General features: G+C 39.3%; 1 protein-coding gene across 2 annotated transcripts in view; it reads left to right on the top strand.

Annotated features, from left to right (window-relative positions):
- The window catches only part of SEC24D (SEC24 homolog D, COPII coat complex component), a 109,569-nt gene that overhangs the window by 63,844 nt on the left and 29,656 nt on the right, over nt 1-16,069 (top strand). For both annotated transcript variants that reach the window (XM_081226235.1, XM_081226234.1), the window contains exons 9-11: nt 1,003-1,141; nt 4,486-4,601; nt 12,811-12,935. In XM_081226235.1, coding sequence (XP_081082361.1) covers nt 1,003-1,141; nt 4,486-4,601; nt 12,811-12,935 — 380 coding nt within the window. The remainder of the gene's footprint in view (nt 1-1,002; nt 1,142-4,485; nt 4,602-12,810; nt 12,936-16,069) is intronic.

The raw sequence follows: 16,069 nt of genomic DNA, 5'->3' as shown, positions 1-16,069 counted from the left end.
GAAATGTTATCTTTAAGGAGATTTATAAAAGCAAAAAGAATCTATGTGGTTTTATTCTGAAAGCTGGAAGTGTTGAGAAACAAGGCAGACTTCTAATGCTGAGTGTTTTTACTTTCAAGCTGTAAAAGATGTGTACTGGTTTCTGTGCATGTTTGTGAGGAAGAAGCAATTGAAATATTTATTTTTTTTGTTCTGGCAAAGCATGACCAGCCACATTGAAAGTACTTCGTGAGATGTTTTGTCATGGGATTAAAGAAACAGAAAAGGCAGAATCAGCCTCCTTCCCTAAACAAGTGAACATTATTGCATATTTCTTCAGAGAGTTGCATTTTTGAAGAAACATTTTATATACTGTGATGGAATTAGCTAAGTGGCATACCACTATGCAAACTAGAGCTTTTATTTGTTTGTTTGTTTATTTATTTATAAATATTTTGGGTGCTCTGTGTGACATGTTGGATCTTAGTTCCCTGACCAGGGATCAAACCCACGCCCCCTGCAGTGGAAGCACAGAGTTTTAACTGCTGGACCACCAAAGAAGTCCTGCTCTGTTTTTTCTTTCTTTCAAACCAGAGCTTTTAAAATCAGACCCAGTTCCCCCTTCTTTATTTATAGTTAATGAAAAAACTTAGCAAAATATGTGATACACGGTGTCCAGGACGTTTCCAACATAAGCTTTATTAAGTATTACTACCATCATGGTATTTTTTTCTCTGTCTTCCCACACGTGGGTAAAGACACATATACATAAATGTACACATATGCTTATTAATTACATGTACATTTAAATTAATTTTTGTTTGGGTAGTGCCTTGAATTCCACAAGGTACCAAGAGAGGCATCCTTACTCCCCTGGTGAACACTAAGAGTTGAGTTCCTTAATGAGTCCAGAGTTTTCAAATTACAATTTAATACGTAGGACTTCTGAAATAACCTTGGTTATTTAGAATAACTTAGAAATCCTGTACCCACATGTCTCTTACTTGTGCTTGCTTCCTGTAGACGCCCCTCTACTTGGTAAATCATGGGGAGACTGGACCAGTCAGATGCAACAGGTGCAAAGCCTACATGTGCCCATTCATGCAGTTCATTGAAGGAGGAAGGAGGTACCAGTGTGGATTTTGCAACTGCGTGAATGACGGTAAGTGACGCCAGCACATGCCCTCAGGGAAAGTTCTGTAGTAAACGGAACATATTATACTTCTTAGCTTAGGAAAAAAATATATATCTGTTAAGGCTCTTAGTTAGACCTGAGCTTTTCCTAAACACCCTCAAGAATAACTCAAAGGAATGATGAGACAGGGAACAATCTCTGAGGTTTATCTTCTGTAAACATAAGAGGTAAATTTTCATTTTGCCTCCAACTGAGGCTTTGTGGAAAGGAATTGAGAAATTAAATGACTTCCCTATTTTTGAATTTTATAAGAAACATAGCAACTTCCCTGTGGGACTCACACATTTCTATGAGAGTAGGAGGGCCTTGGATGTCCTAAACTGAGGGTGTTCTGGTTGGCTTCCCTTCAGGGAAATTACACAGGAGAACTGTCTTTTATCTACATTTACAGATGATAAACTTGAGAGATTGTTCCCTCTTTCACCATTCCTCCGAATTATTCTTGAATGTGAGTTCATCAGTATTTAGGAAAAGCTCAGGTATAGCTGAGGGCTTTAACACGTATATAGATTTTTTCCTCCAATATGAATGTCAGATTGTTTTAAAAAAAATGTTATTATGAAGGGCTTTCCCAGATTCACTGTATTTTCAATTTCGTCCTGGTATGAATTCACAGATGTTGAAAAAAACTGCAAGCTTGCCAAAAGTGTTTACATTTATTATATTTATAACATGTCTCTCTTTTTAATTCTTTGGTGTCAAATGAAGCACATTCTCAGGCTGAGAACATTCCCATATTCATTTACATTTATAGAGTTTTTCTAGAACCACGCGATGATTATGAGAGCATCATTTTATGTGTTTTCCTCTGTTTCTTATCTTTGTAGACATCCTTCCCTCCAGGGCACTAGATCTGAGGAACGTACAGCACTCTGCCCAGGAGCCTGTGGCTGCTGGCTGCTCCTTGATGAAAAGGGAGCTCAGGCAGTTTTCTGCCTGTGTCACGGCGTTCTCGGCCCCTTGGTTCCTGTGTGTGCTCTGGTGGGAGAGCAATGCTGGTCTCCTTGTTTACCCGCCCCCTTATCACAGTCTATGGCTTTGCCCAACTCCCAGTGCCAGAGATTGACATGGTGAGGCTTACTCACAAAGACCTTTAAAAATGCCTTGCTGTGGAGTGGATTCATTGGTTTCCAGCCTCATCTCAAAGGCACCTACTTAGTACAAATTGGTTACACTAGTGAGACCAGATCTTGTTCGTTCTCCACCCTTACGTTTCTTTCTAAGGAAGATCTTATTCCATCTCTCATCCTGGATAAAATCTGCAACCAATCCTTGGCTGTCACACAATCTTGGGACCTGGATTTCAGGAACCCTGTGACCATGCACTTTCCGGGGCTTTAGTTTTGGAGGAAAAAAGTCACGAGATGGCAGAGGCCTCTCCTGAGGCATTTTGATAAATACCTCCACCAAGGTCACCAGATTTCCACTGTCTTCACTCAAGCCTTCAACCTTCTTAGCAAGGTGATCAGAAATTTGTCCAGCATCTATCCACTTAGAGCATCTAGGATCTTCACTTTGGTGTGACCCTCTGGCTTAATGCCCAAAGTGTCAGCTCAGAACCTTAAAAGGCCCCGCCACTTCCTAGTAGAGAAAAACCACACAGAGTTCCTGTATTTCTACACAGTAAATTCCCCTCCTTTGATATCCATGCCTAGGAAGCTGCCCTGTTCATTTTCTATTCATATTAGACTCCAATATTAGTTCCTGCAAGGAAGCCAGACTCCCTTAGATTGACACAGATGCCTGCATTCTTCATTTAGGTTTAAAGAAGACAGAGGTTTGTTGGAGTTAGAAAGAACCCACTGGGCTTGGTCACATGGCTCCACTCTGTTTCCCTTCAAAGTGTCCAGAGATTACACAGTGGGAAGCATGTGAGGCCAAAAGACACGCCGGAAGACGAGTGTCATGTGGCTGTGCATGATTTACGGGGGGACTTGAATTCTGGTTTATAAAACATGGCAGATAATATTAAATACTAAAATTGATTTGATTTGATTGATTTGATTCCCCCTAAAATTAATTGATCTTAAGGGGAAATTTTTTCATATCTTATATGCAGATGTGTGAAAATAAATTATAGGAACTGTAGAAAGTACCACCCATACATCCTACAACAGCCAGTGCAGCATCCTCCATCTCATCTAAATGTAATAAAGTAGCAGTTTAAGGCCCCCATAGCTTTCTTAGCTCAGCCAAAACTATCAGTTTCCCACTTCCATAATCTTGTCAAGACATTGAATTTTCTGAATTCAGAGATCCATATGTACATATGAATCTTATAAAACTTGTTTAAAAAGAAATGGCCATGATATGGTAAGAAAATAGAAAAAAATCAAGCCTTAGTGATTATTTTCTTAAGGCGAAACTAAGAAAACAGTCCTATTATAACCCATGTGTTAGTTCACAACTGAAAATAAAGAATACTGAGTTACTGGTTTTAAAACAGGTCATTACTTCTGTGGTTTTACAAATGAAAATGTTCTTTACGAAACACTTAAAACCAGAGCATTACTGCTTATTCTAAATACTTCTGTTGTCAGTGGTTTAACAGCCAGCCGAATTAATCTCAAGGCAACAGGAGTTCATTTTCGCAGAGATACCAGGCCATATTTGTCCATGTGTTTGGTGTGTGACTCATAAGTGTTCCTATGCTATTGGATGACTTCCAGGGCTTTGCCAGAACTAACCTTCTTAGACATTTGAATCAAATTAAGAGTTCCTCAGCTGAGATCTTAGTGGTGTAGTCTTTCCCAAATACAGTAATCCTTTCCCAAACATTAAAGATTACCATGCAAACTACCCATGGCTGAAGACATCTCTTAATTAAAGGATAATAAACATTATTGTTAATAATATGGCCAAATAAGAAGATAGTAAACCGGTCTTTCTTTTCTCTATGTGTGTAGACTTCTGTTTCTAATATTCTGAGGAAAATTCTGGACCAATTACCTGCTTATTGTTAAATAGTTAGAAAAGTCAAAATTCCTTTTAAAAGAGGTAATTAAATAGGGACAATTAAATTTTGGTTGTGACAATTTTAAAATGCCAGTACTTTTATCCGCTATTTCTCTGTAAAGATCCAAGTCATTAATGATTCTTTGTCATCAATAACTTGCAGAAGGGTCAAGAAGATATTTTAGAAAATGCTTATTCTTTCTAAGACATGCTTTTTAATCGTGGATATTTAGAATATACTAAAATATTTTTTTTCTCATACTAACTCCTTTCTTCCCATAATAAATTTTGAGAACTTACTAAATTGTCTGTGGTGTAAAAATAAAAGATTTCCTTTCCTATTTTGTTTTTATTAGTTCCACCATTCTATTTCCAACATCTGGACCACATCGGAAGAAGACTGGACCACTATGAGAAGCCAGAGCTATCTCTAGGATCATATGAATATGTTGCTACTTTGGATTACTGCAGAGTAAGTGTTCCCAGGACTTCAAGTGTTTATATATGGATGTCAGATACAAGCGAATTACTTTTGTATGTCATGAACTGACCTTTGATTCACAGACAAAGCATTCGGGTGGTGCCATGGGGATGTAGAAATGCCTAAGACACAGATCAATCCTCCTAGGCTGTTAACATGATTAAATAACCAGACCATCCACTGCAGTGATCATCTTTAAAAACTAAAAAGTGGTGGCAGAAAGAAAAAAATAGGGACTTCCCTGGTGGTGCAGTGGTTGGGAGTACACCTGCCAATAATGGAAGGGACATGGGTTCGAGCCCTGGTCCAGTAAGATCCTACATGCCATGGAGCAGCTGAGCTTGTGCGCCACAACTACTGAGCCTGCCCTCTAGAGCCCGCGAGCAGCAACTACTGAAGCCCATGTGCGCTAGGGCCCATGTGCTGCAACTACTGAGCCCACGTGCCACAACTACCGAAGCCTGCGCACCTAGAGCCCGTGCTTCCCAACAAGAGAAGCCACTGCAAAGAGAAACTCACGCGCCGCAACGAAGAGTAGCCCCTGCTCACCGCAGCTAGAGAAAGCCTGTGCGCAGCAATGAAGACCCAACACAGCCAAAATATATATATATATATATATATATATAATAATAATAATTTCATTTGTATGTCCCTTTCAGATAGAATATGATGCTAGGTTCTTTCTTTTTTTAAGTTTTTCTTGATGTGGACCATTTTTTTATAAAACAAATTTATTTATTTATTCATTCATTTATTTTTGGTCGCGTTGGGTCTTCATTCCTGTGTACGGGCTTTCTCTAGTTGCAGTGAGTGGGGGCTACTCTTCATTGCAGTGTGTGGGCTTCTTGTGGCAGTGGCTTCTCTTGTTGTGGAGCATGGGCTCTAGGAACATGGGCTTCAGTAGTTGTGGCCCACGGGCCGTAGAGCGCAGGCTCAGTAGTTGTGGCCCACGGGCCCTAGAGCGCAGGCTCAGTAGTTGTGGCCCACGGGCCCTAGAGCACAGGCTCAGTAGTTGTGGCCCACGGGCCCTAGAGCGCAGGCTCAGTAGTTGTGGCCCACGGGCCCTAGAGCACAGGCTCAGTAGTTGTGGCTCATGGGCCCTAGAGCGCAGCCTCAGTAGTTGTGGTGCACGGGCTTAGTTGCTCCACGGCATGTGGGATCTTCCTGGACCAGGGCTTGAACCCGTTTCCCCTGCATTGGCAGGCAGATTCCCAACCACTGTGCCACCAGGGAAGTCCCTTGATGTGGACCATTTTTAAAGTCTTTATTGAATTTATTACAGTATTGCTCCTGTTTTATGTTTTTTGGTTTCTTTGGCTGCGAGGCACGTGGGATCATAACTCCCTGACCAGGGATCGAACCCACACCCCCTGCATCGGAAGGCGAAGTCTTAACCACTGGATTGCCAGGGACGTCCCTCCACTAGGTTCTTAATGCAGCAGTTTCATATAGTGCCTCTGCCTTATTTGTTTTGTCAATCATCTCAGAACAATTTCCCTTCTAAGGCAGAAGCTCAGCTGATACGGTCAGTAAGACTACTGATGTGTTTCTGTAGCTCCTTCTCCACTCCAGCTGTCATCGCAGTGATTTAGGCTCTCAGAGTCTCCCTGAGACTGTTTCAGCAGCCTGGGATCCTGGCCTCCAGTTTCCTTGCTTTAAAATATAACCATGAGACTCCCCCCACTACCTTAATCTAAAAAATTAAATTCAAAAATTTAAGTTTCTTTATAAGACCGTTAGCTACCACCTTAGCTACATCTTCAGTTGTAGAAAATTCTGGCTCATGTACTCTGAACACATCACTCCCCTGTACAACTCCATGCTTTTATCTAAGATGCTCTTTTGACCCAACTACCTTTCCATCCTCCTATTACATCTATACATACCCCACCTAAAAAACTCCTACTTATTCTCTAATCCCTGGCTGAAATTTTGTTTTATGTGAGTGTGTGTGAATGTGCACACAACTTTCTCTGACTTCATCATGGTTGTTATTTACTAAATCTTCTGATTTTTTTCCCCATATAATTTGGTCTATATGTCTGTTTTAGCAGTTATCCCCATAGAATTTAAATCTTCCTATATTTCCCCTCTTCCTAGATTTTGATATCCCTGGGGACAAGAATCTTGTCCTAGCTGTCTTTACAGCAGCTATAGTGCCTGTCACAGCGTAGGCAGTTGATCAATGCATGTGGATGAATGAATGAATGAGCGAGTGAATGAGTGAATGAATTTGCAGCTGGGTCGCTATTCCCAGGGCTGGCTGTTTCCCTTCTCCAGCGTCATAGTGATGGTGACATCATTATGGATGTCTTGAATATCCTTCAAATTCTTCAGTGATTTGAAAACATCTTCGTGAGTATTAGTTCAGATTTCAGCTTGTATCTGAAGTGCCGTGTGTAGACTTGAAGAAACAGAATCATCCTGACTTACTTCCTTTTCCAAAAATGAATGCCTCCTGGTGCCCAATCCTCAGAAAACAGCCTCTGACCCACAGATTTCTTTCCTAGATATTATTTGCTAGGGGACCAGTCCATGTTGTATTGAATGTAAATTACAAAGAACATTATTCCTAACTAGAAGTTTTTTCAACTGAGTGGATTTAAAAATGTTTTCCAATTAACATACCTTTTGCATTTATTTTAGTATTTTGTATGAGTTTTTCAACTAGTTATTAAAGAAGAGTTAACACTTTATTAGTTTTAACTGTAACATTTGAACACATTTTGGGAAACATAAGAACATTTTTGGTACAAATGATTTATTTCAGGCAAAAACAAACAAAAAAGCCCAAAACAACAACAACAAAAAAGTCCTAAAATACCAGTTACTTTTGGACAGTTTATTTGTCCTTTACTGTTGTTGACTGAAGGAGAATGATCAGGCAGAACATAAACATTTGAAGTTCGAATTAAATGTAATAAAGCCATTGTATCTAGTGATGGAAAATTTATTCACTCATCTTTGCAACTGTAGTGTAAATCTAACTATGCTCTGACTTTCCCCTTCTCTGCCAAAAAGGCTATATTATCTTAATTTTATGCTTTTTTTAGCAGAAACTTAGGCAGGGAGTCAAATCTATTTCTGGGAACAAAAGTCTTAGTATCTTTAAACTCTTTTATCTGGAAATGTTCCAGATGTCTAATTGATGGGAAAGCTCACAGAGCAGGCAAGGAACCAAATAAAAACTACATTTTGAAGAGTTTTTTGTAAGGTTAATCTTCCTTTTATTATTCCAAATAAGGTTCATAATAAAAGAACTCTTAATATCTTCAAATTTAATTATACCTTAAAATGTAAATGAAGAATAATAATGAATTGCCTTAGGGCTTTGGGTGATGAATAAGAGCTTATATAATTGGTATGTGTATTTTTTAATACCATACAAACTTAAAGGAGAATTACAAAATAACATTTTCCCTATTCATTTTAGATAATCTTAATGCCAATTTTAGATAATAAAATTAGCATTCATTGAACATTCACTATGTGTGATGCTCTGTGCTAAGTGCTTTCTATGTATTGTATCATTTAGTTCTCACAGTGACCTCATGTGGTGTGAGTATCACCATGATGTGGGGAAACTTAGGCTTAGAGAGGTTAAGTACCAACCTCAGGCCATACATATAGAAAATGATGGAGCCAGACTGAAAACCATGTCTGTATGACCACAGAACCCCTATTTCTCTATCAGTACACTGTGGATATGTAGGCATGTATTTACAAAATCACCATGGAGTTCCCCTGGAAAAAAAGACCCAGCTCTGTCTAATAACTGACAGATTTTCACCTGGAAGTTTACAGAATATATCTATCTACCTATAAAGTGTACCTGAAAGGTAAAATCTCATTCCAAGCCAGCCTGTTTTTTTTTTTTCCTAAATAAAAATGTAGTTTCTCCACTTAATTTTAGTTCACTTTGACATTTATTATATACCTAGCATGTCCAAGGCACTTTGGCTGTGTTTGTGAGTGATACCAAGATTAGCAAGAATATGAACCTGATCTCAAAGTCCTTACCATGCATAGACCTGATCATTAAAGTATATAAGTAATATGATAAATGCTGTAAGAATACAATAGAGTGCCATAAGAAAACAGATGAGCAATAATTTATGATTTGGTGGATCAGGGAAGGGTTCTAAGAGTAAGTGACATTTGAGCTGGTTAAACCATGAGCAGAGAAGTGGAAACTAAATGGTAAGCAGAAGCAGTTTCTCAGGTATTTGCAACTTACTCCAGTTTCTTCAGGGGCTATGGGGGACTTTGTAGATGAGTGATGGGGACCTAGTATAAAGACTAGGATAGTTGGAGAGTATATTCCCCCTTCCCCCAAAACATTCAAATTCAAATATTTTTTAAAACACTATGCCAAACGAAATACTTTTCCAGCCAAGGAAATACTTTTCTTGGCCCACGCCCACTAGATTGTGACTTCTGGATAGAAAATGTTTTGAAAATGGCAAACACTTAAATTAGTTGGAGGAATGTGTATTGCGGCATAATAGGAAGTAAAGCTGGGAAATTGTTTTGAGACACAGACTATCCTTTTATTTTCCACTAGGCTTGGCATCAGAGCTTTGATCTCTTAGGCTTTTATACATGTTTGCTAAATGAGTATTATGGGGAGTCTCAAATGCCAGGCCATTGAAGGATTGTACTAATTCAGTAGCCCATGAGGACAATTAAAGGCAAAGTGGGAGTTGTTTCTATTCATCCATCCATCCATCTACACATTCATTCACTCATCTAACAGTCTTGAGCGCTCTCTTGAGCCATGCTCTGTGTTTGGCTCTGGGGACTCAGGAAACTTCCTGTCCTCAGAGGCAGTAGCCTTGGGATCTATCTTGTGCCCTGGATAGTTTATTCTGACAGCAGTCTGTATAATGAGAGGAGGGAGATTGGAGGTAGAGAGATAGGTATTAGAAGTTAATGTAGTAGTCGAAACAAGAGAAAATGAGGGTAATATAACAATTCCTCAAAAAATTAAAAACTGAATTACCAAATGATCCAGCAATTCTCCTTCTGGGTATATACCCAAAATAATTGAAAAGAGAATCTCAAAGAGATATTTTCACACCCATGTTCATAATAGCATTAGTCACAATAGCCAAAAGGTAGAAGCAACCCAAGTATCCATAGATGGATGAATGGATAAACAAAATGTGGTATATACATACCATGCAATATTATTAAGCCTCAAAAAGGAAGGAAATTCTGAAATATGCTACAACACAGATGAATGTTCAGGACGTTATGCTAAGAGAAATAAGCCAATCACATAAATGACAAATACTGTATGATTTTAGTTTTATGAAGTACCTAGAGTAGTCCAATTCGTAGAGACAGAAAGTAGAAATGTAGAATGGTGGTTCCCAGGGCTGGAGAGAGCAGGGGAAATGGTAAATGATTGTTTAAAGGGTACAAAGTTTCCATTTCTGCAGGATAGAAAGAGTTCTAGAAATGGATGGTGGTGATGGTTGCACAACAACGTAAATGTACTTGAAACCACTGAACTGCACACTTAAAAATGGTTAAGATGGTAAATTATATTCTGTGTATTTTACCACAGTTAAAAATAGTTTTTAAAAAGGATGAAAATGAGGGTCTAAATTTGGGTACTGGAACGAGAAGGAGCCGCTGAGGGCTTCACAATTAACTAGGTGTGGATAGTAAGGGGGATGAACAATTCCACAGAGGAAATGAGGCGTCAAGCCCAGAGCGTTCTGGAGGATCATGTTTTCTGTAAGTTCCTTGTAGAAAAGGCCAGCATAGTGGGAGAAATGTTGTCTTCACTTCTAAGATTTTGAGTGTAAGGTGCTGGCGGGGCCTTCCTGTGGAGGTGTGCTGTGGCTGATTGGAAAGCTGGTCGGGAGCTCAGAAGACAGACCATGCAGAGAGAATCTGAGGGGTCGCCTACAGAGAGGTGCTGGTTAAAAATGAGCAAATGAGATTCTGTGATGGAGCATGTGGTAAGGAAAGAGAAGAGGGTATCCTTTGGAGAAAGATAACAAAATGAAAAACAGAAGCAACAGTCAGAAAAGTGGGGGAGGAAATGACACCACGGTGCCTCAGCAGCTGAAAAAGGGAAAGTGGTCTGCCAGGTCAAAAATTGCAGAGATCAGAGAGATTAAGGATGAGAGCTGGGTTTTATTTCAAACCACTGTAGTTTGCAGCCAGGAGATCTGTGAGCTTCAAGATGTTACGGTAAACCAGGTTATAGAGTTCATACATGCTCAGGTTGGCTGGACAAAGCCAGCTGGATTGAATGGGCAGAGTGATCGATTAAGGCAGCCAGGGATGAAGCCAGTACAGTTGTCTAGATGACAAACTTCCGGGTGGTTAAGAGTGGGGATGGGGTAAAACATGTGAAGGAAACATTTTGAAAGAATAAGTCAATGGGACTTGGTGATGGAAAGAAAAGAATAGTCAAATCTAATTTCATGTTTTCAAGCCTTTGGGTTGGTTGACGTGTAGTGATGTTATTGATAGAGCTATTGGAAGAGAACGCTATTTATAGAGGAGTGATGTATTAGTTTTGCATACATAGAAAACAAGTTACGGTGAAGCATTCTGTAGAAACGTGAAGGTTGGAGATATCAAAAATATTCGGTGGGGAACTGGTGATGCTGAACTTAGGAGAGAATGTAAGAATGGTAAGGCACATTTGGATTGGTCACAAGTTTTGGTTTAATTAGTGGAAACGATTGTTATTTTCATTCTATGTAAATCAGCATAAGTTTCTGTTATGAATTAGATTAGGTGGGAATCAGGAATGGTTTGCAATAAAAATCATTGCTTACGGGACTTCCCTGGTGGTGCAGTGGTTAAGAATCCGCCTGCCAGTGCAGGGGACACAGGTTCAAGCCCTGGTCTGGGAAGATCCCACATGCCATGGAGCAACTAAGCCCCTGCGCCACAACTACTGAGCCTGCACTCTAGAGCCCACGAGCCACAACTACTGAACCCGCGCACCTAGGGCCCGTGCTCTGCAACAAGAGAAGCCACCGCAATGAGAAGCCCACGCACCACAACAAAGAGTAGCCCGCACTGGCCGCAACTAGAGAAAGCCCACGCGCAGCAACAAAGACCCAACACCAGCCAAAAATAAATAAATTAATTAATTTAAAAAAATCATTGCTCATGTAGACAGCAACAGAGTTCTTACATTTCTTTGTTGGTCTGATTTTGGATGTGGCAAAGCAGTGAAGTTTTCAGGTTGATAATTTTCAAGTCCTGCAATTTTTTTCCCTTTTTCAAATGAAAGACTTTTATTAGAGGAATGTTACATCTAGCCCTGTAGTGGACATAGGATGAATTAGTAACTTAATTTGGAGATAGTGTTATCTAATTTTATAATTGTAACAGTTAAAATTTAATCTAGAACATTTTTTTCATTTATCACAAAGTTAAGATTAAATTAGCCTTAATTCTTTACTCTCTGGTGTGAGTCACTAAAGTTGTTTGCCTGTGGTTCTATTTTCTAAATATTTTGTAAGATCCAACTGAAGAATTGCTTCCTAAGAGCTGTTTGAACACCAGCCAGTAAAGGAACCAAAAGCTACAAAACATTTATGTAGCAGCTGCTTTATGTTATAGTGATTGTTTTAAACAGAGAAAAGGCCCAGTATTCAATTTTTTTTACCATAAATATGTAAGGAACCAGTATATATTTAATAATACAGCACAATTTTTTAAGTATACAATTATATTTTAGTATTTAATTTCATATCTTTGAAGAGCTTATAAAGGAAGAGAGTTGAAAATGGTAATATCAAGTTAATGAAGTTTTACTTCAGTTTCAAAAACAAACACTAATTATAGTTTTGTACTCTTTTGGGCCACAGTTTGCCAGTGTTCCAGACATATTTCTTCCCCTAAGGCAGAGTGTTCTAAGCAAGGTCGCCACAAGACTGTACTCACCTTTGGGGAATTGTGGTAATAAGGTCTTCTGAGCCTTTCTCTGCTAGCTGTCATAATCCTGTCTAATTCAATAGTGGGACCCAGGTCATAGCCTGGAAAATAAACAGCTTTTATCTTTTTTATAGCATCAGAGACTGTTCCAGAAAATGATTTAATTCCACACGTTATATTAAATGAGATGTCTGATGACCTTAAAGAGTTTCTGGGTGTTTTAATTTGATTATGAAATGTATGTACATCATAATTATATGTGTGTGATTTGTTTGCTTTCTTGTAGAAGAATAAGCCTCCCAACCCACCAGCCTTTATCTTCATGATTGATGTTTCATATAGTAACATTAAGAATGGACTTGTGAAGCTCATATGTGAAGAACTGAAGACTGTGCTGGAAAAACTTCCGAAGTAAGGGAACTGCCATTCTTTTTGTAACTTATACAATATTGCTGAATTAGTATATTGGCCAGAAAACAAGTGCTGAATGGCCCATTGGTCTCTTTTGCTAATGGGGACATCGGATAATTGTTTATAATTTATAAACAATTATAAACAGCATCAAACAATCCTTAAAAAATCAGAGTGATCTTTTGTACAAAGCAAAAGAAACACAACTGATAAGAAATAATGCCCCGGTAAACAACATTCAAAAATCCATTCTAAATTATAAGGAGAATCCCAACAGTGTGGTGGAAAAGGCCTTGGAAGTCTGTTATTCACTTTTCAAAAACTGATTTTCCAGCAGAAAACGGGTAGTTGCTGGGCGTGGTAGAGAGTTCTAAGGGATGCCAGGAAACTGAACTGTTGTCTCGTGGCAGGCCCCGTGGCTTTTTGGCCAAATTCCCTTTTGCCCTTATAGTACCCTGTCTAACCCCTCTGCAGCTTTCCTGCCTCTATGTCCTGTAACTTAAGGGCACAGGGTACATCATTTGTCCTGCTGTTGCAGGGGGCAGTGCATAAAAGGAAAGGTGGAAAGGTATATTAGCAAACATGACTATGTTTTATCGTGTACAAACTAGTTGTTTAGGCTGGGAACTAGCATCTAGTAAGGAGACTTGTGAGCAGGGAGAAAGCTTTCCTTTATGAGAAGATGACATGCTTAAGAAAATAAAAGAGGCTAGAAAAGATTGTCTGAAACCTAGTGTCTGCACCAGTCTTAACATCTTCCACCCCTCCCTATGTTCTGAACATAAGCAACCTCTGTTCTGAAAGGGGATGCTTTGAGGGGCGAGTTGTCCGCAGCCCCTAGGTCTCCCCAGGTCCTCGGGTGCCCACTCCTCTGTATTTGTTCCACATGTGGCTGGTGCTTTGGTGCCTGTGAGGCTCAGTTGAGCGAACTCTGGACCTCCCAGGAGTAGTTTTGTTTGTATCCATGAAGCTGAAGTCATAATATTCTCAAGGATGGTTTGGAAAAGCAGTGGGGATGTTTAAAAAACATTGAGGTGATTTCAAACTGAATTCTACAATGAAGAATGAGCTGGGAGCAAGTTGAAGATGGGGCAAAAGAAAGGCCTCTGACGCCTGCCGACTGTTGTGACTATAGTTTCTGTGACCTCATTCTCAGGGACCTTGACAAGTATGGACTTTCTGCCTAAAATGGCATATTTGATCACAGACCTCCCCCAGGGCTGCTTTAACACTACATCTGCATTTTGAACTTGAGTTGTATGAAAGCAAACTACTCTAATTTCTGGAAATGGCCTCTCTCTCTCTCTCTCTCTCTCTCTCTCTCTCTCTCTCTCTCTCTCTCTATCTCTATCTCTATCTCTCTATCTCTCTCCCCCTCTCCCCCTCTCTCCCTCTCTCCCTCTCTCCCTCTCTTTCTCTCTTTCTCTCTCTCTCTCTCTCTCTTCAAACTGGTTCAAATTAGTTTCTCATAACCTATTTTCATAGTCACTTTACCAACCCCTTGTTTCTTTTCAACACACTGGTGATATGAAGCTTGTAACCTATTGATGCAAGTTATGAAATCACACTGTTAGGTGTCATCATGACCTTTATATCCCATTGGAGCAGAAGTGTGGCTTTGGCAAGAGATGGGGAGCGGGGGGGAGAATACTGCTGGCTATTCCCCGCCACTTTTCAAGTAACGCTCTTGAAAGTTTTTATTCAAGCCAAAATACCTTCTCTTTCTTTATCTTTTAAAACAAATCTGTTTTTTCTTTTCTCCCCTGAAATTTATTTTGGGCTGTGTGTATGTATAACTTTATATTTCCGATGGTAAGATTGCCATCAATTTGATTTACTTCTGTGAACTAAAGCAGTGTTTTTAAAGCATAGTATATAAATCTTGATTAATATCTAAGGTATGTTCATCTCTCAGCTAATCTTTTGAAAAGGGAAAGCCCATTCCTACTCTTTAACTTTGAATTTGCATCTTTGATATTGCCAGGTTGCCAGACTTTTCTGTCTGACTTCTCTGGAACAGGAAAGAAAAGATTTGAAGTGCTTCACTCGTTACTCAGATCAAACTCTCGGACTTTTTTCTGGTTGTCTGTTTTTAATGCTGCTGTAGCTAAGATGTTCAGAATGCTTGACTTTGGAATATTCTGGTTCTTCTAGTTACTAATATCTTCAGTGTTGCTCTGTCAGATTCATTCCATTATAATAATAGGGGCAACTGTTGAGGGAAGGGGTCATTGAAAAATGGAACAAAACATCTTCTTTATTAAGATATCCCTTATATAACTTTACAAAATTTGTGTAGAATCAAATGAAGGAGCGACTGAGGTTTTGTTTTCTCCTGGATATGATGTAACAGGGCAGCTATACTGTTGAAAAAGAAAATTTTAGGATAGTTCTTTGTTTCTCAAATTTAAAAAGAGTTGTTCCAATGGAAACACTACTACTATTTTGTAATAATGTGAGATGTCCTGATTAGATATTTATAAAAAATGTTAATTAGATTTTAAGTGAACCCTATGAATCCCAGGATACTCTTTTCCCATCACTAAAAATGTCCAAATCCAATGGGGAATAGCAATCCAGATTCTTCTCTTTAATTTTTCTTTTGTGTCTTTTGCCTTGGTTGACTCCAAATTAACTATTAAAAGGAATAAATCCCCTTCATGGTTTGCTGGACATTTTTCACCCTATGTAATAAAAGGTTTATTGGGACATAGGAGCTTAACCAGTGGTGTGCTGGAAAACTGGCTCTCAAATAAATAAAGCCTTGATTTGTAGTGTTTGCTCATTCCTGTGGTATAAATACTTCCAGCTGGGCTGATTTTAAACTACCAAGGCGACATCACTCCACTGGAGCTGAGAAGGGATGCAGACAAATCAGTTTATCAGTTTGGGCTCTAACTTGCCCTCTCAGACAGTGTCCACATCGAGACCTCTGTTCTCCACGTTGAGCTTGGCCCTCCAGGAGCAGAGAGTGTAAGCCTTGAGCCCTGCCCTTTATTGTTTTATTGTCAGGGATTCCTGAAACGTTAACTAAAAGGCACTTTCTACCAAGAGCCAAATGTGAATGAGTTGTAGAAATTTAGGAAGAGGAAATAACTTCTGGTTGGTAGCATCAGGGGAGACTTCACGGAAGG

The sequence above is a fragment of the Mesoplodon bidens genome (assembly GCF_964165515.1).
Source record: "Mesoplodon bidens genome assembly, chromosome: 1".
Taxonomy (NCBI): Eukaryota; Metazoa; Chordata; class Mammalia; order Artiodactyla; family Ziphiidae; genus Mesoplodon; species Mesoplodon bidens.
The sequence above is the reverse complement of the archived record's forward strand: the minus strand, read 5'-3'. Positions and strand labels throughout refer to the sequence as shown.